Source organism: Lytechinus variegatus, chromosome 9, assembly GCF_018143015.1.
Source record: "Lytechinus variegatus isolate NC3 chromosome 9, Lvar_3.0, whole genome shotgun sequence".
In the NCBI taxonomy this organism is placed as follows: domain Eukaryota; kingdom Metazoa; phylum Echinodermata; class Echinoidea; order Temnopleuroida; family Toxopneustidae; genus Lytechinus; species Lytechinus variegatus.
In genome coordinates this window covers 12,811,005-12,836,946 of record NC_054748.1, presented here as the reverse complement: position 1 = coordinate 12,836,946, position 25,942 = coordinate 12,811,005, and the positions used below count along the sequence as shown (strand labels likewise).

Sequence of the window (25,942 nt, the reverse complement as noted above, 5' to 3'; positions counted from 1 at the left end):
TTCCGAGATTCAGCTCAACAAAAGAATTATTTTTTTCTCAACACCTATTTGATAAGGGGGTTATGACCTTGCATTACATTATGACATCAGATGGCTCTCTTAAAAGATATGACTTATTTAAAGATCAATTTGAAATAAATGGTAATGATTATTTATTACTGAAATGAATATACTATTCTGTAAAAAAAAATAAGATCAAAATGTTTTTCAACTTCATTTAGACGAAATTAATTTTCTAACAGACAATCTAGAAGTCAAGACTGTACATAGCAAACACTTTTCTGATTATTTAGTTAAGATGAAGAGAGAACAATATCTCAATTCTTTTCAATTAAAGGATAAATACATGTTTTAGGGATTCTGAATTATATAAAGTTATAAAAATAATGATAAAGTGCATTGAAATGTCAATATAATGTGCTATATAAATGTAACATGTATTGTATACAAAAACTAGAGATTTTCCTTGAAATACGTCTGCACTGTAATCTGAGTAATTACGGCTGCCAAACTACAGCCGGGAGAAATAATATCCAAGTCCTTTGGAAGCACACAGAGACGTGATAATCATAATGCAATATGCGCTCTACAAAAACTTATATTATTATCATTTTATTATTTACAAATAATAATAATAAGCCAAGCATATACTGTTTCAAAAGAATGTTATTTTGTTGTACACAGAAGAATTGTACATTGCTAAAAGGAAAGGAAAACTCCACCAAAGAAAATTTGTTAAGCCAATAATAACTTCTAGTCACTGCTGAAAATGTTTGTGATTTACTATCTATTATACTCCAACTTTCTATATTCACCTTTTCTTTTGTAATATGCAACGTACCTGTACTTATTTTGTTGTATATGTGCAAACACAAATTGTATGAATGTATCCTTATTGATTTATATTTGAACGTTTTATCGAAAGTATCAATACAATATCATTGAAATATAAAAAAGGTGAGGGACTGGTAATAATGAAGGGAATATTTATTGTATCCCAGGAAAAAAGCCATAAATTGTATTAGCATAAGTTTTAATGATCATTATCCACCATTCAGTATGACACAATATTATGTAGCAAGTTAATTATGTATAGCCTATGAATTCATCAGATTTAGGCACATAGTGTAATGCGCCCTTTTATTGCACTTGCCATTGAAGCATTCCAAACAAATATGTATTAAAAAAGGTTCTATATTGCTAATGGTGAGGCCTAGATTTATTGTAAAGCAAGAGATGAAATCTGAGAATAAGTTTGGTTGTGAAGAAGGCCTATTTATATCTTTCTTTTTAATTTCTTTAATAGATATTGATGAATGTGAACTTGGAAGTGATAACTGTCATATAAATGCTGACTGTATCAACAATAATGGAAGCTTCAATTGTGTTTGTGATCCTGGCTATACAGGAGATGGACTTACATGTGAAAGTAATGTGATCTTAATTACCATTTTATGCTATTAACACTATGTGTTATTCCATGTTTGGTGTTTGTGCTGAGGTTGGTGTTGAAAAACGCAATTGCCTTTTCTATCTCTATTAAAAAATAATTGATCTCAATCATGTGATGGATAGCTTAACAAAGAGTGATTTTCACTTCAAAGTACCATTTTCAATTTAACGTCCAATCCTATTTCATAACGATATACAATTATTGTAAACACCATGGAAACATTAATAAAAGCCCTGTTATGGTGATAACCATATTTGCATGTTGGCATGTATTTAAGTCATTATGATAAGGGCTCCTGGTGTAATAAAAGAGTTAGAAACCAGCACCAAACACTAACACCCAAAAGGTTAACACCAAACTTGAAATGGCCCATTGTATATCATTACCTGTTCTAAAAAAAACGGTTACAATTTTAGATGTAAGCCAGTGACTGACCCTGTGGAAATGTATGCATGTCCAACTATGCTGGTTGAGTATAATAATATGGTATTGGTGACATGGTTGGATGTTACTAACACTTGAATCAAGATAATTATTGGCCTATTATTTTTTAAATAATTTAGAAGTAAAAACTGAGAGAAAATGGTCTCTTTCTGAACCAATTGAATGTTTGGTATCATTCAATATATTTTCTTGTGACCAAAGAGTTTGTGATTAGTTTTATGAGGTTAAATTTTGCAAAGAAATCTTGAAGTTTGTGAAAATTAGTAGTATGAATTGAACGATTTCACAAGCATCTTGCAATATGAAGGCATTATCTTTTCTGGGCCTTATGAAACAAAACATATCAATTGATAAGTTCATGTTTGTGATCAGGTCCACTTATAGATCAATGCAGCTTATCACAGATATCAGCCCTGAAATTAATTGCTAGGTAAGGTTTTGTCTGGAAGGATTCTTTACAAACACTATGTTGATTTGATTAACCACATCTATGGAAAGCCAGCAATACCAACATCTAAATGCATGTTTTTTCCCAAAAATATACATGTTTTTATTTATGAATGCCTCATTGTCTAGACAATTCAATGTGGTTCTCCTCTATGTTTACGATAGTGCATTGTGCAAATTTCCCGCAGGAAAAATGATGGAATTGATGGGTTTCCATTTAGTTTATGTTGATGCGGTGAGTCACAGATCCTTGTATGACAGGTTATTGATCTGTTACTCTCCATGTCAATGCTTATCTTGTCAATGTGATCTTAAAGAAAGATTTGGATGAGGCTTTGCATAGTTAAACCACACATATTGACCAGAGTTTAAATTAAACCTATTTTCAGAATAAGGGTGAAGAATAAGTTGGTAATTGTGAAGATCAAACAGCATTTATATCAACTCACAACAAGTGGGTTTAGTTCCTGTAGTGTTAGACTATCTTAGATTAAGAAGTAGGGCAATGGAGTGTGAACAATATTGCTCCTTACCGGATGAGCACAATGTATAAAGTAGGTAAGAGTAGTGTTATTAATAACAAAATATTATGATTGACTCTTGTGTTTATATTTGATTTAGATATTGACGAATGTGACTCAATGCCTTGTGGAGAAAATGCTAACTGTACAGATGATGATGGTTCCTTCACATGCTCCTGTCAATTAGGATACCAAGGAGATCCTTATATGAGTTGCATAGACATCAATGAGTGCCAGAACCCAGCATTGTTCTCATGTCATCCACTCGCATCTTGTATAAACACACCTGGTAACTTCACATGTGAATGTGATGAGGGCTATGAAGGCAATGGGACTAATGATTGCTCAGGTATGCATTTGTTATTATATAGTATGCATGTAGATTGTATATAATTGATACGAGTGATATTCCTTGAGTTAAGGCCAATAGCGCATGAATTGTAGATGATTGCTAGATTGGCCATGAGTGGAATTCCTGGTATTTCAAGAAATAAGGGCATTATTATCAGTATATCCAGATTTGGTAAAAATCGTAAAATGAATTCAAACAGAATCCACCATAAAGATCATTAAAGATGATTTTTAATTTCTTAAAACTTAAAATTATCAATGTGTCAAAATATTCCTGGAGATAGATGAGTAATTTCAGAGTAATAAACAAAAACAACATGGCATTCTGTTGGATGGACTAGTCTTTTTCAAGTATTTCTAATAAACCTGCCCAAGTGTACTTTCTTGGTTTATAATTTTTAGCTGTTATGATTAGATTCCATTCACATCATTTGGTTCACACAGTAGAATCTCTTCTATTGGACTTTAAATATGCTTCTCTCAAATTAGTGCCTACTGTGGTTATGAAGACGTGACTTTGAACATGCACTTAGTATCATGTAGGTGCACATAACACATGAATGCAACATATTTAATCAGGAAAGGTACAAATTTGTTTATTCTGTAAAGAATTCCCTTATTCTGTTTTAAATTTTTGAATGGCTTTTTTGCTGTGTTGTCTGTTTATTTTTTATGATCTAGATTATCAAATGTAATATTTATATGTTTGGGACAAACCCTTGTTAAAGGTTAGTTCACCCTGAAGAAATGTTTTTGTAAAAGTAGTAGAAAATATGATAAAAAATATTGATGAGTAAGGTTTGAGGATAATCTGTTAAAGTTTAAGAAAGTTATTAGAAATTTGATTTTAAGATTTGTAACATCATTAACAAGCAGCTGCCCCTTATGTTATGTCATATAAAATGCATGAATTCATTTTTTAATGGTTTCTTATGATGTATTTTTTTTTCTATTTATGATCGGGTCTGAAATGATTTATTGTCTCTTGATATACAAAAATTCCAGTAGAAACCATCTAAATTATTTTAGACAATAATATTTTGTTGATTTCTTTTTACCATTCGCTATGTAGGAAAGCTGCCCGTATACGTAATACTAGTAAATCAAATGATTAAAATCCTAATAACTTTTAAATTTTTTGGATGGATTTTTCTCAAACCTTTGGCGATATTTTTTATTATTTTTTCTGTTATTCTAAAAATAAAGTATTTGTCAGGGTGAACTTGCCATCTAAGCACTGGGCTTTTGTTTGTCCTCCACTTTTTAATATTTGTAAATGTTCTTTACTTGGGTTACCCATTGTTATTGTATGTATATGTATGTCTATTTATTGTTTCCTTTATTCTGTTATTTGTGCCATTTTGACGGAATATTTCTTATTGGATTGTGGAGACAAATGAAAATTGAATTGAAATGAACTATGCCCCGAAATGCTGAATATTAATCTACCAATGGCAGTGGTGATTATAAATGCTCATTGACTCTATATACTCCTTTAGTTTTCAATAAATTCATATAAATGATGTCATGAACCAAATGATATATAGATTATAATGTTTTCTTTTCTATCTTATACATGTAAATGTAGATCGTAATGAATGTGATGACATCCTTGAGTTTTGTGGACCTTTTAGCACCTGTGTAAACTCTGATGGATCCTATGAATGTATGTGCCTTGAAGGTTTCTTGAAAGAGTCTGTGGACAGTAACTGTACTGGTAAGATGACATCTTCATAACATTTGGTATGCATCAACTTAAGGGATAGAGCAATGTTGATCTGGCACTGCTACCGGATCACAATCAATTGGGCAAAAAGATTTTTAGGAGTATTTCTGTTTCAGATTTAGCTTTTAGATTTTGTTTGATGAGAGATCCTACTTTTCTACTTTCTTAATAATCATAATAATATTATATTAATATAGGTATATTTACCCAGGGTAGCCACTTCAGTTTCAAAAACTGTTCTACCAGCGGGCCCTGCTATTATTACCCTGGCTTAATAACCAATTCTATGTTCTTCAATTTTCTAAAGGTCACATTCCGTTTTCTTTGGTGGAATGTGCAAAACACATGATGAAGCATTTGTAAATCATGAAAGTATAAGAAAAAACATAAAATTAATGGAGATAAAGCTTGGAAACACATGCTGAACATTGCACAATTAGGTGTTCGGAATTTTGCTTTGCTTTGTACAATTTTTCGTATTTTTTTGTAGATGAATTATTAAGAATTTATAAGTTCCATGATGTCCGTATTCCTCCTATGTTCTTTAATTTTGTTTCATGTTTATGTTGCACTAAGGACTTAAGGTTTGAACCAAAATTACTGTTTTAATGATTAAATGGATAATTGAATTTGTATATTCATATAAGCAATTGATGATTCATTAAAAAAATACCTAATTGAGTAATTGATTGAGCAATTCAATGAATTGATATTTAAGAATTAGTGAATAAGTAAATGAATGAATGAATAAAATGATTGAATGAATTGATGAATGAACTAAATAAAAAATGAAACAACAGACCCTTTTTGCATGAATGCTAGAGCTGGGATGTTGTAACAGCAGCAGAACTACAAAACATTTGTACTAAGAGCTATTTAAATCTTTCTAATTATTGATATAATTGCAGAAATGTTGAGTACAGGATTATATGATTAAATAAATGAATGAATGAAATCATTTCCATTTGCAGTATTTCAAATATCCTTTCATTGTCATGACTGTTTGCTTTTATCTTTGTCCCTTGCTGCTCCATGTAATTTTTCTCTTATTTCCTTTTCCTAGCGCCTTGAGTACATAATCAATGTGGATTTGGCACTTTAGAAATACTCTATATTATTATTTGTTTTTTCCTTACAGATTTGAATGAATGTGACACTGTTCAAAACACCTGTCCTCCTGATATCTCTACATGCACTAACATAGATGGTGATTTCAACTGTACATGTAACACTGGGTTTGAGAATGACACACCCAAATCTTGCATTGGTAAATCATTTTTCATATTCATATCATATTCCAACTTAATTTATCAATCATCTCTCCTATCTTTTACTCTTTCAATTTGATAAATCTCATAAAAACGTATCATTTCCTTTCATCAACTTTATCCACAGTCTATTAATGCATAAAATACTTTGGGTGACTTCATTTGGTTCTATAGCTATTCTGCTATTGAGTACCTGTATGTACGCCCTATTTGTATGGGAAATGCCTGTAGTGTTATGATTATTTGCTCATTGTTGTATTAATTTTACAAATCATCCAAACAGGGTCAGGGCACATTGAAGATAAATAGGCCTTTAACACATATCTTTTTCAGGGCTTTATACAAGTATATGATTGAATATATTTAAGAGCACAACATACATAAATCAGATGAGACCATGGTAGGCTCAGAAAGTTTGTGACACATATATCCAAGATTAAATATTAGATAAAAGCATGTGAAATAATTTTGGTAGATTTGTATTTCTGAAGACACTTGTGAAAAATAGTGATGATTTGATGGATCTATCTATGTTTTTCTTTCTTTTATAAATTCCTTCATTTTTCTCTATAATGTGAACATATTCTCATTGGCAAGCTGTTACTGATCAGCTATTTTGTAAAAGTTTTGTTATATAAGTGAATTGACTGCATTGAATTGAATTCCTACATTATCTTTTTCTTTTAGACATAAATGAGTGTGACCGTGGTACCGACAACTGTATGGGCAGTGAAGATTGTATCAATGTTATTGGAGATTTTAGGTGTATTTGCAGCGAAAACTTCACTGAAATCGTTGGAAGCTGTGAAGGTAATTTATTTTCCACTTTGAGGATTGAAATTATGTTCCAAATGATGTGGTCACAAATGCTGAATTGTTTGTATGAGCATGTTATTATTTCAGTAGCTGTAAGTGACATGACAACATTCCACAGACCACCATGACATACAAATTAGCCTGCTTGCGAGACCATGCATTGTTAAATTCTGAGAAGTGGCAAGGTTGAACCTTCAACATAAGGAAATGAATAAAATCATAAATGGCCTGATGCAAAGGCATTTCCCTCTCATGACAATAACAAAATTACAAAGAATTTTTTTCACTTGTAACATAACAAACCAATCTGGACAAGATTTAGCCTATTTCCAGCCAAACAAATAAAATCCTTATTCCATGAATTGAGAGTAGCAATTAGTTCTTCCAATCTAATCCATTCTGGGTTCCAATCCCAGCCATGGAATCACTGTGCTGCCCTGGTGTAGTGAATGGATACTTGGTATACATTGAGTAATAGTGATAAAGGTGGTATGTAGAGCAATAGTAGGAGTAATTAAACTTGCTCTTTATATCCTCTTTCAAATAATGCTAAATAATTCCAGCTGCTACAATCATTTTATCCATTATCAATAATAAAAACCACAAACATTCTGTATAATTTGGAAAGTTTTAAGCTCTTCCAAAGAAGCTTAGTTCAGGGAATTCAGCTTGATTTTATATACATTTGCTTTAGTTTAGAACTAGATTAATGAAGACTGCAATAAATCCTTGATATCAAGAAAATTTTTCTTTCAAAATTATTCACCACTACTTTGTATACTCAAGTTTAGTTTTAACAGTCGTTGTGTTTGGAGAAGCCATGGTATGAGTACACCATTTCAGATGTGTACGATCTAAGGTATTATGTTATAATAATGGCATATTTACCCAGGGTGGCCACTTCAGTTCCTGTTACTGGTATTACCCCAGCTTTAGCTGGGCTGCCATATAGGTGCTCAAGCATTCAAGGACTTTCTTCCTCCAGGAAACCCATTCACCTCACCTGGGTTGAGTGCAGCAATTTGGCATGGCTTGGAATTGAACCCATGTCCCTCAGATTGAAAGACCAGAGTCCTGACCACTAGTCCATAATGCCACTGCATGTGTCTATTGGAATGTTTATATTAAATCTATTTGCAGACTTGAATAATGTAGATATTCAAATGAATAAAACTCTATTTTCAAGAACAACAAAATATGGAGTGACTTTAGTGGGTGTGAAATGACAAATAGGGTTATATGCCAATAATATATCATCATATCATTCTCTTTAAATTTATCTAATTATTATTATTATTATCATTATCAGTACTATAATTGTCATTATGATTTTTTTTAGCTTCATTATCTTTGGAATTGAGAGTGAGATTTGAAGCTATCCTAGGACTTGTTGTTTCAGCCAGCCCAACTGTTCTTGATTCTCCTGCAAATCTTAATCAACTCGAAGGAGATGTAAGTTAGCATTTGAATCAATTTGTACTTTCTGGCTATCACATGTTCCATATTCACTTAACTCTTGAAATGGTTTTAAAGCACCCTAGTAATGTACATGTATGAATGAAATCCTGTGAATGTAGATATTTTTTGCATGTTCCTAATTCTAAAAACCATTTACACTTGCGTAAACACTCATTATTCTAAAAGGCCATACTCCAAAAGTGGTGAATTGCACACACAAAAATGGCCATTTGTCTGAAAAAATGAGAAAGGTTTTTATCAATATCAACCTTTGATGCATTTATTCCAAACCTTCAATTCTTACTTTGTTTTGTATGAAAAACCCATTTGAATAATAAATCTTTAACAAACCATTGGAATATCAAACCTTACTTTATTTTGGTAGTAGCAAATTAAATTCTTCATCTCAATAAGTTTTTGCCTATACATATGAAGGAATTAGTAGATGAAAAACATGATTTGTTTTGGCTATCTGCTTGGTTGTCCATTGAAAGCTTGCATGCTATACATGTAGTTGTAGAGCCCATTGCAACATCGACCTTCTATTTCTCTCCATGAGGCACACACACAGAAGACCGGAAGGGGGGGCAGTCAAATATATTGCTGTGAACATGCTTGACCAAACACCCCCTAAACAAGTTTTTCTCTTTGTGCCCAATAACCCCCTAGACAAGTTTTTTCGCGGGATTTATTTAAACATTTTTGGCCCCTAAACAAGTTGTCGCCAAAACATGACCTTGGGGGAAAAAGCTTGGGGAAAACACATAGCCTTAACACGCATTTGAATAGTCTTAAAAAAAAGCTTTGGGGAAAAAACATACCCTAAATATGTTTGATCCCGCGATTGACTATTGACCAGTCTTTCAAAACCAACCCTTTTCTTGAAAATCGGTGTTTTTGATACCCTTAACGAGTCCACGCGCAGACCGTGTCCAAAACTGAAAAACATCCCTTTCCACTCGTTTTTTTTGTCACGCGTGTGTACAGCAATATATTTGACTGGCCCCCCTGGGACAGAAGGCTCATTATGTTCCTAAGTTTCTCATTCTCTTAATTGAATTAAAACATACTACTCTGCTATACACTGTATATGTAAACAATGAACTAAGCTGTGCATAATGAACAACAATATTTTGTAGTCATTTTACAGTTGGTTCTTGTACTAATCACAAAAGAGGAATAACATTATAGAAATCTCTGTTTCTAGTCTTCTGTTCCAAATTGACTTTCAAAATTTCCAAACGCTATTATGGAAAGAAAACAAAAAGAAATTCCATATTTTTGTTCAAAATAGAATCTGAAATAGACCAATTGATCATCGGCCTGGCAGCCACTGTGCAGTGCAAGGTAGACGTAGCTCTATCCCCTACATTATTGAACTTCAAACAGGATATCAGCAACTCTCATCTTTTAACGTGGAATGAAATCTTTGGAACATGTAGACTTGTGTGGAAACAGAAAAATCCAAGAATAGGAACAAAGAAAATTTGAGAAAAATTAGACAAATAATGAGAAAGTTATGAGCATTTAAATATTGCTATCACTAATGCTATGGAGATCTTCCCATCGGCAATGCTACAAAGATGTGTGATGTCACATGTGAACAACTTTCCCTTTCATGAGCTATAAAATACCCTCAAAATGTCTCTTTTGCCCTTTTTTAGGGTGACACAATCTGTTAATCAATAATATATTCTTTGAAAATTTGTATTACATCCCTCCTATAGAAAGAATACACGATCTACTGATAGATGTGATAAAAGAGGCAGTTTAAGTGAAATATAAACAAAAGTAGTGACATCACACATCTTTGTCGTATTGCCAATGGGAGGATCTCCAAAGCATTAGTGATCAAAATATTCAAATGCTCATAACTTTTTTTTAACTTTCTTTGATCTGTTTCTTTGATTTTTCTGTTTTCACACAAGCTTTCTGTTAATGTCTTTTGGTGTGATGCGGCTGAGGCTTGAACTCCAGACCTACTCGTGCAACGGATGCTCTACTTACTGGGCCAACACACCTGTATAGAGAGAGAAAAACACATACATGGTCATTAAATGTATTTCTTTACTCCTCAGATGCTCTCATTCCTTCAAAGTACTCCAGAACTTGGATTAAACAGCCTTGCTGTAACAGTATTAAATGTGAATGTGACTGGTCAGTATGCATATGTAGACTTCAGGGTTGATGTCAACACAACGTTGAGTATGAATAAAATGGAGTTGGAATCAGTGTTTTTCAATTCTCTTCCGGATAACCAGCGGTTTGGATCTCTTGCCCAACAAAACGTGGTTAGTCAAGAGGGTGAGTATTACTCCACCTTTAGAAAAATGAACAATGCTGAAATTAAATATAATACAAGGGCCATGATTTCTATGATACCTCACATTAAATATAATACTAGGGCCATGATTTCTATGATACCTCACATTAAATATAATACTAGGGCCATGATTTCTGTCATACCTCACAATTACATATAATACAAGAGCCATGATTTCTATCATACCTCACAATTAAATATAATACTAGGGCCATGATTTCTATCATACCTCACAATTAAATATAATACTAGGGCCATGATTTCTATCATACCTCACATTAAATATAATACTAGGGCCATGATTTCTATCATACCTCACGTATAGGGCCATGATTTCTATCATACCTCACATTAAATATAATACTAAGGCCATGATTTCTATCATACCTCACAATTAAATATAATACAAGAGCCATGATTTCTATCATACCTCACATTAAATATAATACTAGGGCCATGATTTCTATCATACCTCACGTATAGGGCCATGATTTCTATCATACCTCACATTAAATATAATACTAAGGCCATGATTTCTATGATACCTCACATTAAATATAATACTAGGGCCATGATTTCTATGATACCTCACATTAAATATAATACTAAGGCCATGATTTCTATGATACCTCACATTAAATATAATACTAAGGCCATGATTTCTGTCATACCTCACATTAAATTTAATACTAAGGCCATGATGTCTATGATACCTCACATCCCAGAAAAGATAACCTTTTTTCAGTGGTGATTATCACCATCACTAAACATGAATTAATAATAAACTTGTCACTGATAGTGAGAGATAAGTGAGTTTAAGACTAAGCTAATTATCATCTATGCATGGGAGAAAACAAACAATAAACACTGAAGCAAGTCAAAGAAACAATTTGTGCAGAAACTTATATGTGAATCCAAATCTACTCTCATTTCAAGATAGAAACTTAAAGAACAATAGAAAATAAATGACCCATTTTTCTGCACAATTATTTACATTCAATTTCAGTGTCTTGCTCATTTCATCTTGCTCATTTTCATGTTAGATCAGTCTTATTTTTTTATGTTGCAAATGAATGCCATAAATTGATTGCTAGTTTTGGAGAAAAAAAATGTGAATCAATGTTTCCTCTATCTGGGACACAGTGTGTAGTATATTGTATTTGAATAGATGAGTTTGTATACTGATCATTATAATGCTTTCTCAGAAAAACAAGATCAAAATTAGACCTCACTGCCTATTGTGAGTCCTAATTTCAACAAGGCAAGGAATAAGATCATTATGACTCCCAAAACTCTGATTTTTTATGTTTTAGTATTGTAGATGAATTTTATAGTTTAGTATAATTCACACCATTAAACCTTCATCAAAGCCTTAGCCAGGCTGTCAAGAAAAGTTATCAGAATGTCAAAACGTTTACTGAATTGACATACAAGTAAGTATAACTACAAATCTGTATATATTTCAAACTTGGTATCAAAACACTTTGTAACTAAAAATCATTTGTAAAATGACATACAAGTATTCTGATTTATGTTTATTGGACAAACAAAAAAAAAGGAAAAAAGGGTTGGGGGTAGATGGGGGGGTGCTCAATCAAGAGGAATACCTTGATGTACCACCCTCAATAATTACCAAGGTATAAAGATGAGAAAGTAAAATACACAATCATTATTGAATTGTCTGTTGCTTGCTATTAAATTCTTCAAAATGATGAAGAAAAATCTTTCAATCAGCTATGTGATTGAATTGCTAATGTCATGACTATATCAGATAATGTGACAGCACAATCATTGACCTGTGTGATTAACATGTATGATGTACAGTAATGCAATGTAAATTTAATCTATTCTTCTGTAGTATAATGTAAGTTATATTGTAGTCTAATGAAATTAGAATGAATAATTCTTTATAAATTCCTTCACCTATGATCAAAGCACAAAGAGATTATGAATATTATGTACTTTATAAGTACCATTATTGTTATTATTACTTTTATTATTATTACTATTATTATTTCTGTTGTAGATGTTGATGAATGTATGGATGATTCTGAGCTTTGCAGCAATGGAACTTGTACAAACACTATTGGATCTTTCTTCTGCACATGCAATGAAGGATATATGGAAGATGACACAAGCACTGCTTGTTTAGGTATATATTTTAATTTAATGTAATTTTTTTAATTTTCCACACATCAATTTATTCAAAATATTGGCGAAAAACTCTTTTTTTCTGCTGAATCATGTCTTGGTGCAAGATGCAATTCATTTTTATTTACTGAATATTCACTGAATTTGTTAAACACTTTTATTAATTGACCAAAAATTATGTTATTAAGAGAGCTGTCTTGACAAGTCCTTCATGGGATTTTTTACAGCTATGCCTAATTTCATTACTCTATCTATACCAATATGTATGTACATACTATTGAATTGCTTTATTTAATCTTGAATAGCATGGTTTTTATCCAATGTGTTTTTGATATTGGAATTGAATAAAGTTGAAATGATAAACGTTAATTTTAACAGAATAATTGTTGTTTTGTATCTGCACTTAACAAATGACAGCTAAGGAAGTGCAAGAAGCTGTAAAAAGATTGTGCTTCAGTATTTCAAGGTACCATTGGATATAAGTTTTTACATTGGAAAATGCAATTTTAAGTTGAACACAAACCTTAGAAAAAGCCAGCAAGTCTGTAAAATCAATGCAAATTCAAATTGTCTTGAGCTGAAAATGATGTGACACAAGTATGAAATACATTTACATATTGTTCAGGTAATTTTATTGAGATAAACTGAACTGACGCTAAAAGACGTTCAGCTTTCAGTCTTAATGAATAATCCAAAGTTGTGATAATGATTTCTTCTTGTTTACATGACTTATGATACAAGGACCTAAATGACATCCTAAGTCATGGTTGAAGATGTCATGTGTTTGCCTATGCAAATCTGGAATATTATATAGCACTAGTTTTAGGTGTAAAAGAATGTCTTTTGTACACGTAATTTTGTTGTGTTGCGACATAAGATGATCCTTTTCCCTGGTAATTACATCTGATGTACCTTTGATTTATTATTAGCTGCACTTTGTTGAACTTTATTTGAATAAACCTCTGTTATAGTTTGTAATAATTGTTCTTTAACATTAATGCATATTATGTTTTTTCATGACCAACCCATTTCCAGACATTGATGAATGTGATGATTTAAGCCTGTGTACAGATGGAGAGTGTGAAAACAACAATGGTTCATTTTCTTGCATTTGTAATGAAGGATTTGAAATCAATGTTTCGGGTGATCAGTGCCAAGGTATGTCAGCTCTTCATTCTTTGATGAAGAATTTATTTCACTTTGAATTTACAGCAACAAAAGTACAAACTAAGGCAATTGTAAGACAATGTAGTGTAATAAAATAATCAGCTCTAATATGTATTCGGTCTACATCTAATACTTCAAGAAATATTTAGATACCATATATTTTCTACAGGTGTCTATTAAAAATGTTGTATTAGAAATGAGGTTAAATCTTTGTTTAAAAGAGTTGTGGCTCAGTGGTTAGGTGATTGCCTTTTGAATGGCAGGTTGATGGTTTGATCCTAAATATTTATTCAAAGATGATTATGAGAATGAAGGAGGGTGATAATAACATACTATGTTAATCAGGGCCAGCTTGGAGAATAGTTTATAAGAGCTGAAGTGGCTATCACAGGTAATTAAGGATGATTATGATGATTATTATTATATTATCATATATGTCATATTATTACATACATTTTAACCTTTAATTAATAGTCTGCATGCTATCAATAACTCAGTCAAAATAGGATCAAGTACTTTGGGAATCTAACTGTATTTGGGAGCTATTCAATGAAAAACCAAAGGAATGTACTGGTCCCTGTAGGTTTTGGGAAGAAGATTTTAAAATTCTTATTTGTTTGAAAACATGGAAATTTGAATTTTTCGTCAAGAGAATTTACTCTTAAGCATTGAATATGCTGGGTAATAAGGTTCAAAAGCTTAATCTGCGATCATTTTCTCTATCCCTGTAGATATCGATGAGTGCAATGGTGATAATGAATGCACTGGTACTGGAATATGCATGAACACTGAGGGATCATACACATGTATTTGTATTCCAGGATATCAACCCAGCCCAAATATGACTTCTTGTGAAGGTTAGTTTTTTTCTGCTCCTTTGGGGCATTATATGAAGATTTTTGTCAGTGATTTTCACAAAGAAAGCTATTAGAAACTGATCTGATTTAATGAGAGAATATTAGTCAGTGAAAATCATTGACAATCATTTTGATACCTAAGAAGACTGGGGGTGGGGCTGAGATCTCGGCCGTTGATCGCAACAAAAATTGGCATGCGCATTATCCAATATTATAATCTACAGAACTATAAGGTTAAATTCAGTGAAAAATCTCATTGCTAATTAAATACCTATGCTAATTTATACATAAAATCAAAAGTTTCCTGTAATTAAGTAATTTATGCCCCTAAAATGCTAATTTTTGGTGTACAAACTCTTAAATATAAATCTGATCAAATGTACTTTTTAAAAAAATTAACGTCACATTTATATTCTCATGTATTTTTGTGTTTTTCGACTTTTGTTTTGTCTTTCAATGGACATTGTTGGGGACTTCATTTTCATCATAAACAAGATGAAATTTATTTATTTCAATTAGTAAAATGAAAAATAATGATACATCTATGAATTTTGGCTAAAAGCACTATTTGCATTGGATTTATACACAAATTCACATTTTTTAGCAATTTTGGGTCTGCATGCACTTACAAAATGTTGCATAATTTCAGAACCGCGTACTTGGGGGTTGCAATTTTGGTCTCAAAAGTTGCGCAAGAATTGATCGTAAAAAGTCAGCGAGTGACGCGGACATGAAAATTGCATGACTTATTTATTGCGAAAAATATCTAGGGGGGCTGAATCAGCCCCCGTCTTTTTAGGGTTAAAAGGTGCCTCGCAGATTATTCCCAGTTTGTGTTTAACCATCTGGTTATTTCAATTGGCAATTATGAGAAATCACTAGAGGGCACTTTAATATTTTGTGAGATTAAAAGCCCCTTGTCTTTTGTTTTTTCACCTTGAAGATAAACAAATATTCATGGAAATGTTGAGTCTTGACCAAAAAGGAGACATGATTTTGATAAGCTATCATATGACCCTGGCTGTTAGCATTAAACAAAATCAAATTATCTAGTTTCAATAGTAATGAAGCTTTTGATCGAATTAGAATTAGTTCTGAGTTTATAAAAAAAGTCACCCTTTCACCCTTAGGTAGCTTGTCAAAAGTCCATGCACCGTTCTTCATCGTTCTTCCCGCATCCGGGTTTTCGCTTCGGCTTTCCCGCCCAACGTTCCCTTCTCTTCAAAGGAACGGTCGCCATCAAAGGGCCTTTGATGCCACCGTTCTTTTGTTCGTCTTTCCTGCAAGTCTTAATTTCTGTCGAAAGGCCGAAGAATCTATTCTAAATAGCTCCCTCTACGACCAAAACAAATGTGTGCCTTCATCATGTTCATATTGACTGTTGGATCGAGATTTCGCGTCACTGTTCTGAACTGTGGTTCGCATAATGGAAGTTCTGGTGCATTCATAAAGCCACGGTAGCTTAATAAAAAAATCACGCACATGTCATGAATCGTTACTGATCTTACGAATTTGCTGCAATAAACATGAAAACCTCTTTTTTTGCAATTGGAAGAGAGTCAATTCATGATGTTTTAGGTGGGAAAATAAGATTCCACATATTTTCGTTTCGTAGGCCCAAGCCATTCGTAGAATTCACGTCGACTTAGAATATTAATTATTACTCGCATCTCAAACAAGTGTCGAGAGCCCCCCCCCCCCCTCCAAAAAAACAGAAGGAAATAGAATGATAAAATAAATATGACCGGAACAGCTTGAAACTATTAGGCATAGATAGATCAAAGATTTACAAAGATTTATTAGAAACTGTTTTAAATAGTTTCTTAAAATTTTTGACGGGCAACAATTTCCCCAGGATAACATATTGTCTCTTAATTTTCTTTATCTCCATGTTGTAAAGAAGCGGGACCAAAAGAGATTGTGAAAAGAGGAAAAAGAAAACTAAGAAGTCAAAGGGAGAGGAAAGGAAGGGGAAATAGAGAGAAATAAGAAAATAATATTGGGATGGAAAAAGAAGAAGGGTGAGAAAAAAAATGGAGGAAATACAGTTGAAAGAGTGGGAAAAAACTCGGAAATTTGAGAGGGGTTCTCCAGATAAGCGATTCCATGTCCCTCGACGTCAATGTCCGATTGTGTTAAAAACGACTGTCATCGATTAATATTAATCTTTTTTTTTTCGTTGTTTGACCAAATGCGTGCGCATCCCGATTGCTGCTTCTGCATCGAAATCAGTATTCATGAGAAAGCAGAGTTGTGTTCTCGCAGAATTCGTGATCAGGTGGGGGGGGGGGGGTTAAAAACATTTTCCCCAAAATTCATGACTTGCGTCTTCGGAATGAGAGTACGCATGCGCGTGGACTGGATATTTACGAAATTGTGGTCGTCTATTTGAATATTGTATGCCATGAATGAATCAGCATCCTCAAATTTCCGGTACCTTTCTACCCCCCCCCCCATTATGAGAGGCACAATTAAATATGTAATGCAAAATGCAGCCAAAACAGAAGAGTGCCCCCCCCCCCTTGAAAGCGAACCTAATTTTTCCCCCTGTCATGGATCCGCCCCCGACCTTTAGACATTATGTTGTATAGACCCAATTCTTGGTTGGATTTACATTTACATAGGGCCCGCCCCCCCCCCCCCCCCCTATTGGCGGAGCAAAAAAAAGGGGAAAGAAAGAAAAAGAGAGGAGAAAAAGAAGGGGAAACATAAGAGAAGGAAGGCGAGTGAATAAGATGAGGCGAAGACTTAGAAAATAACTTTAATAATCATTACGCTACTGGGACAACCAATTCAAAGAAATAAACAAATATCAACCTTGGGCGGCCGATCGGGGAAAATATGGGTGAAAAATGAAATCACCCTCCCCCTATTGGCGGAGGCTGGATCCACCCCTGATTTAGATTTACATTTTATTCACACTATCGATCCCCTCTCGGGCATGAGTGTACAACATAAAAACATATAACAGACTAAAGTATAACTTCATTTAATTGGTTTAACGTATTAAACGTAATGTTCGGAATTAAAAATAAATACCAATTGTGGTAACGATCAGAAAATTAGTTCGATCAGAATGCAATGAATTTTACCAACGAAGTGTTTGTTTGTATAAATGAAAAATATTTGCCAAATAGCCCTGTGAAAGAAAATCGTAAAAGTGCTGAGAAATGAGCGATATAAGCACAGAATTCCATCAAATGTCAGGTATTTTTGAGGCAATATTATAACACACTGTACCACGTATGCTTTAAAAAAAAAAAAAAAAAAGTACACACCTAGTTACAAATAATGCGTGAAGCATTTCCATTTATTTGAATGCAGGATAAAAGAGCACAGGTGTCGTAGCCGGGGATCGAACCCCGGACTTTCCATGTATAGCCAGGCGCCTTAGACCACTCGGCCACGGCACCCTCACATGTTTTAGCGATCATCAGAATTATCGATATTGAGCGGCGATTTCATTATTCTACAAGGCGCGGATCCAGGAGGGGGCCGAGCCGGCCCCGGCCCCCCTATTTTTTGACAACCTGCAGAAAAAAGTGTTTCTTGATAGAAACTACGAAAAGCAGGAAGAAAAGTAAGAAAGAGCTATTATACCCATGATGTGTAATTTACAGCCTCGTAACGGCCGGCCCGACCCCGAAAGGAAACAAGAAAAAGATGAGGGGAAGAATTGGAAAACAGACTTTATACAAAAAAATTTCGCTCGCGCATCGCGCTCGCATTAACTGTGTAATGAATCCCATTCAAGAGGATTAAATGGCACTTTATATATCCAGTTCTGAAATCAATTTGCACACAATATTTTAGCTCACGCATCAAGCTTTCATTTTTTTGTTTGATTTACACAAATTGTTATATCAAAATTTTCAGCTCGCGCTGCGCGCTCGCATTGTTTTATTTGTGAGTAACCTATCCTCTTTGGAAATTCTTTCCAAAATTTGTCAAAATGCTCCTGTATCATGTCAGTTTATCAAAAAATTAAGCTCGTGCTTCGCGCTTGCATTTAATTGTTTGAGACATGCAAACAAGCTTGTTCTTTAATTTTGAATAAAAACGCACTTAGACCGTCCAGTTTTCAGGTCGGAATATCACTCATTATTTAATTGGTGATACTTGTATCCTCTTCACTAATCACTAAAAAACAGTCCTAATTGAGTCCCTTAATTTTCACGTTTCGGCTCGCGCTTCGCGCTCGCATTGTTTAGTTGGATACTTATCTTTGTTCATTATTATAAAAACTGCTCAGAATCTTAGAAGTTTTTGCACGCGCTTCGCGCTCGCATTTTATATTATGACCACATGAGATACCTTATCTTGTTTATAACAATAAAAACTAACATTTGCTTAAAACTTCAGTCTTCAGTTAGGACTACCCCCTCAAAAACCAACAAAAAATAGAATTATGGCGGCCAATCGAGAAAAATTTTGCTGAAAATATTTATCGCCCCCCCCCCCCCATTGGCGAAAGCTGGATCCGCCACTGAAGTGCACATTAATGTACTAGATCTAGATTTATGATAAATATTTCGTGTCTAAATCGTCATGTAATCATATTTAAAATTGCTCCTGATATCTTGTGCTGTTCATGGTCTATAACCTCCCATAGTTATCGATATCGTCATCACCGCTGTTACTATCGCAATCATCTTCATTTCTCTATTATAAGTATTATCTTCATTAATATTTCTATTATTTCATTATAATTTCATCTTCATGAATCGATGGGGTGGGAGAAGGAGGAGGAGAAGACTGAGAATTACCAAGGAGAAGCAGACGTACATGTAGAATGGGGGAGCAGTAAAAAGGGATGATAATAATAATGAGAGATGAGGAAGGATACGGAGAGGAAAAACAAAGATAGAGAAAAAAAAGGAGATGCAAGAAGAAAAAGAAGAAGAACGAAGGAAAAGCAGTAGGAGACGTATAAGAAGAGCAGGTGGGCAGAAGAATAAGAAGAGAGGAGACGTAGAAAAGGGGGAGGAGGGAAAAGAAAGAAGCAGCAGAAAAGAATGAGGTGGAGAAAAAAGAATAATGAAAGACGACTAAAGATATGAAGAAGAAAAAAAGATAAAGAAAAGGAGAAGGAGTAAGAAGAGTAGATGAAGAAGGGGGCGAAGGATGAGAACAAGAAGAATAATAAGGTGGAAAAGAAGAATAACGACGGAGAAACAGAAGAAATAGAAGAGGGGGGGGGGTGAGTTTGTTCTAAAATAAAATCAATGTGAGTAGAATTAAATTAATGTTTTTATCTATATTGCAGTGATTACATCATTACAATACTAGGATGCCATTATGTTCAATAATTTAAGCTTCAAAATTATGTACTTCACGGGTGAAGATATGGGGCCGTAAGCTGCAGGGAGATATGTAGAGTGATATATTAGCATTAGATCATTACTCTAAAATAGATGGAACGTGCTTATTTATTTATAACTAATATTAGTTGGTACACTTACTGGCCTAAAAGCCAAAGCAAATAGGGCCATGATAAACTTCTCCATCAAGAGAATTGAACATTATTGACCTTTCAGGATTGCTTGGCATTGATACTCATCGAACTGTTCTTAGTCATTGCCCAGGCCTATGATCATGAAAGAGCAAGATCACTCACCCGTATAGTAGAGAATCATTGACAATAGCATGCTCAGCGGGTTCGCCACAGAAAACAATGAGAGAGCTAGACGCTCACAGTCTTTAATTCCCCATATCCGCTGTCGTGATTATTGTCGTAATTTCAATAGATAAACCTACTTCAAAAGACCGTTCGCCCGCCCGATGGGGAATCTTTTGTAATACTGTAGTGTATTAAAGTACGCGTATGCAGTAACTACCATCCCGACTTCTGTTGTGCTATTTAAAAGATTTCTTTCACCATCATCGAGGAGCGATTACCGTGTAAAATCGCATAAATTATCTCACAGAACGGATATAATGTTCATGATTACCAACATCACCATAATCATTACTATTATCTTTCATATTTTTTAATGATATAAACTATAAAATTGATACTGGAGAACGATTGGAAATAGATAATGAATGAATGATGATGATGATAACAGTGATGATGATGGTGATAATTAGAACTTTGAAGTGATTTTAATGGACATGATAATACGAATAACATGAATAATAATATCAGTAATAATGTAAACATTAACAAGCGAAGATGATTGGTATATTTGAGGCAATGAACCATGTATAACTTGAGACGCGTTTTTCCTTTATCACGTTTGTTATAAAAGGGTTTTCATATCATGATCCTGAAAGACATAGGTTATATTTAGATTAAAAAGAAAGAGAATGGATAGCAATCTAATTATGGGAAAGATTTTGCGGGATGTCAAGTCCCGGGGGGGGGGGGGACTTAACATATCAAATTTTTAAGTCAATATACATAACACATTTGAACTCGGAAATCGAACTTTCATTTTTAAAAAGTGTTCTGAAAAAAAAATTATTGTCTGAATATTAACATTTTCTGCTCCCGCTGCGCGCTCACAAAATTTGATTTGTCAGGTACCTATTATTTTCCTGTATTCCATTTTAGTTATCAAAATATCCCTATTCATGTCAGATTGTGAAAACATATTAGCTAGCGCTGCACGCTCGCATTTTGATTGGTGAGTTATGAAAATTTTAATATTCATAATTATAGAAGTGCTATAATATTGACAGATTTCGCGCTCTGATTAGGCTTATTAGATTAATAAATAAATTAAATGATAAATTGTCCCTTTTTCAGAATGGAATATCAAAAAGTTTCATCTCGCGATTTGATAAGAGAAATAGGAAGACAGTCATAATTTTCATATGATGGAATATTGTTCTTAGAATTTTCCGGCCCTATGTCAAAACTCAAAGTAATAATAATGAATCATATATGTTCCTTTTTAAATGTGATCCATATCCACTCACAATTCTCCTACAAATCTCAAATTTTCCGCTTGCGCTTCGCGCTCGCATCGATTACTTAGTTATGTATGTACCTTTTTCATGATTACAAAAATTGCTTAGAACTTCCATTCTTCAGGTAGAAAAGTAAATATTTTCAGCTCACGCTTCGCGCTCGCATTATCTAATTGTTGAAATATGTAACGTTTTAATTTACGGATAATTACGAGCAGCCGTTAACAGATTCCTTTTTTTATCAGAACGATCAATGCGTACTAAATTCATTCATCTCGTTTAGGATCAGAAGCATTGCCAGAATGCTATTTTAGGACAAAATACATGAAATAAAAAATGTTTAAAAAGCGGGCGCGACGCGCTCGCACTATTTAGATTAGGCTTGTGAGATTATTTTACATTTATTTTTACATTTGATTTAAAGAATAAAGCTTAAAAGTGACAATATTTGGTTTACATATTATAAAGCGCCTTCTTATATTCCAATTTTACCTTAAACGTAAGTATTTTATTTTCAAACGAAGTCTATGAAAAGGGTGCAGTTAGGCTTTCATTTTGATGCCAAATAGTCTCATAATTGGGATTAGTTGCAAACACGGTTTTCGAATAGAAGGCACATCGGGGAACATCAAAGTAACAAGACAGTCACCAGCGCTGACAAAGTGATAATCTCCCTTGACATACCCTATATACCAATCAAGAGGTCATCTTTCTATTGACATCCGCCACCACTCAGACCACCTCTATATGTTCAAGAATATAGGGTAATCTCCGCAATCAAGAATGGGGAAATTTAAATCTACCTTGACAATGGGGTAAGCCGTTAAATACAGCTTGCAATGCACTGGCCCATGTCATTTTCAACGTCCGGCTTTCGGGGAATTACAATTAGCATCAAATTGGTAGTTCTCTTGTTCTCGTTTTGTCCCCATACTATAGAACCTTGATTTTGTTTCTTTTCGTAATGTGCATTTTGATATGGTTTCCAATATATTTCTCAACATTTCGACATTTAATGTAGTTTAATGCTTGCCTTTTTAAAGAGCAATATTACATAAAACCTGCTTGGCCAAGCAGATTATAACATAACGTTCGAATGATATTCTATCAACACATTTTTAATTAAGCATGTAAATTCCCTCTTTATAGGCATGATAGGTCTACTCTTAATGTAAACATTCGAGTTATATTTATTGTCTACCATCTCTCTGTGCATTTTAATCCCAGGGGGGGGGGGGGGCACTTACATTGATGAGTGGATACCATGCGCGACCAAAAAAACACGTAAAAAGGGTGTCTTTTTCACGATAGGGCACTTTACGTACGTAATGTGATAAGGGTGTCAAAACACAAAAATAATAAAAAAGGGTATCTATTTCGCAAGGAAAATTACGTGTTTAGTGTCGACTTTGCGGGTATGATAAAATAAAATTAAAACGTTTTATAAAGGATGTCCTTTCTGCCCAACACTACGTGTTTAGGGTCCGATTTGCGCGAGTCATCGAAGGTGGGGTCGTTCTAAACCGAATAAGGTCAAGCCGACGACCGAAGGACCCGTAACAATAAAACATTCCTTTACTTGTTTAGGGGTTCATTTCAGGGAACATTTGCCAAGAGTATCGTTTTGTTTCCAATACTTGTAAAGGGTAGGGTTTCAAACGCCAATACTTGTTAAGGGGTGCATTTTCAGAAAATGGAAATTACGTGTTTAGGGTGCTTTTCGAGACCCCATGGTCGCGCATGGTATCCACTCGTGAATGGAAGTGGCCCCCCCCCCCCGGGATTTTAATAACCAAATATATTTTGAAAAGGGGTGTTTACCAGGCTAAAGTGAAGGTCCTCATTTGGGTATGAACGACATATTCTCATTAAAATACATGTTGTGAGTTTCAAAGGGGGCACACTTGTGTAAAATGGCATATTTACATTAACAAAATTGATAATGGCTCTCAAAGGGGGGCCGGCATACGGGCCGGATCCCCCCCTGGATTCACTACATAACTGTACCCTCCATGTGCAGAATATAGACCCCCGTATAGACCCACTACTTCTTTTAGTAGAGGTCACAAAATAGACCACAATACTTTTGAGAGCCCAACTATTGTTCAAAATAAATACGGCGCTTATTGGATTGTATTGTGTTACTCCGGCAGGATCCGCACCAGCATGCACTCCATCCTTGTTGATCTAGTATGCTAAATACCTCGGTCACATTTGTTCTAAGGCAAGTCGAAAACAGTCATTTTAACAGTTTTTGTACCAGCTAAATATAGGAAATTTGAATAAAATGAATAAAACGGCTGTTTTCGACTCGCTGTATGGCCGCCGTAAAGCAAATATGACCGAGGTATTACCATTTCCTGTACGTTAATTTATTTTTGGTGCGCATTTGAATATGCAAGCTATACAGAATGCAGCTGTACAATTAAGAGGTGAGGTACAAAGTTGGAAGGGAAACTAGGCCAAAGAGGCTTTCGTATTACGTCGGTAAATTATGTTTACCTTAGACACTGGGAATCTAATTTGCAATAATTTGACAGACACACATTGCAGATTAATTCAGATATTTGATAGGAAGAAGAAATCAACGGCAATATACACGTATTGTTCAAGTCAAACGTGAAGGTTAAAAGAAAATAGGTATAGAAAAGTTTTAGAAAAATTCAAAGGAAGAAATGAAGTTGGATAAAAAAAAGGAACCATCAGTATTAAGTTGACAAAATTGAATATTGTATGTAGAACAGGAAAATTGAAAGAAATAATTAAGTCCCCTCCCCCCAGCGGACTGGTTTGAAGGGGTGGGTCACCATGCATAAAATCATGGTACTTGTGGAGGCCTCAGCCCCAGATCCTCTTCGGTTCTGTGGCTCCTGGATGGTAATCAAGAACACTAGGTCACAGAGCACTCTAGATCACAGGGGAAATTTATATAAGAGAATAAAGACGGATCACAGGTAAAAAGATATAGTATAGATTTTCCTGTCCAGTGTCATGTCGGAGTCACTTCAATGTGTTAAGTTTCATTTTAATTCACGCGATATTTTTCATCGGTCATTCAAAGTTTAGAATGGGATTAATAGAAGACGCTTAATTCCTTTATAAACACTCAACTCTATTCATGGTCAAGACTACCTCAACTTTGATAATTTCAATATCTATTTTAAGTGCTTTTGATTTCGTTCGAAGGTAAAGATTTTTGTAATGGTCTTAAAAAGTAACGAAAGTACTTTTTGTTCTGAATTTCGGGTAATGAAATTCAAGAATTGTGCATTTAAGCTACAATTACCGATATGACAGCTTGAGCATCCAATTTATTTTTTAAAGTTCAAATTAATGATATTTTATTCGTTTGTTTTGCACGGCATCTGTATTATGTGTGAATATGTAAGTTTCTAGAATTCCAATGTTTAAACAAATGCAGTGGCGTACCTCGGATTTTCCACAATGGGGGGGGGGCAAAATCGCCTTAAAGGAGTCCTCAACAGGATATAAAGGACATTTCACAGCTAAAACAAATTGACAAGCAAAAAAAAAAGGTCTTCCACTTCTCGTCGGGGGGGGGGGGGGCAGGGATAGGTCCGTTGCATGGGTTGTGACTCGTCAGGGGGAGGGGGGGGGGAGTCTGCCCCTGTAGGTACGCTAGTGAACATATATATAAGAGGGCTAAATTAAACATAGGCCTATGTTAAGCTCAAATTTGAATTTCAACGCTGCCCTTAGTTTTCAACCTTTTTTCCAGAAAAAAAAACGGTTGCATTTTATGTATTTATTGTTATTTTTTGTCACGGTAGCGTTTCAATGCATATCTTTAAATGCCATCATTTTTGGACCAAGGTATGATTTATATTGTATCTTTTGCGTGGGTTTTTGCATTTCGTTTACAAAGATGTTAAGGACAATTCCATATTTTTCCTTTTCACCCGACAATGCTGACTGTGTGGGCTCAGTGTGATGAAAAAAAATCTTACCCTCGCCTGAACACTTACTTTCAGAAATTCAATATGTTAACGGTATGTTCTTCAAAATAAAACAACATGCTCGTGCT

General features: G+C 34.2%; 1 protein-coding gene across 1 annotated transcript in view; it reads left to right on the top strand.

Annotated features, from left to right (window-relative positions):
- The window catches only part of LOC121421812 (fibrillin-1-like), an 85,991-nt gene that overhangs the window by 4,737 nt on the left and 55,312 nt on the right, over nucleotides 1–25,942 (top strand). The window contains exons 5-14 of the mRNA XM_041616612.1: nucleotides 1,307–1,429; nucleotides 2,966–3,214; nucleotides 4,805–4,933; nucleotides 6,081–6,209; nucleotides 6,898–7,020; nucleotides 8,366–8,478; nucleotides 10,563–10,788; nucleotides 12,834–12,959; nucleotides 13,994–14,116; nucleotides 14,857–14,982. Coding sequence (XP_041472546.1) covers nucleotides 1,307–1,429; nucleotides 2,966–3,214; nucleotides 4,805–4,933; nucleotides 6,081–6,209; nucleotides 6,898–7,020; nucleotides 8,366–8,478; nucleotides 10,563–10,788; nucleotides 12,834–12,959; nucleotides 13,994–14,116; nucleotides 14,857–14,982 — 1,467 coding nt within the window. The remainder of the gene's footprint in view (nucleotides 1–1,306; nucleotides 1,430–2,965; nucleotides 3,215–4,804; nucleotides 4,934–6,080; nucleotides 6,210–6,897; nucleotides 7,021–8,365; nucleotides 8,479–10,562; nucleotides 10,789–12,833; nucleotides 12,960–13,993; nucleotides 14,117–14,856; nucleotides 14,983–25,942) is intronic.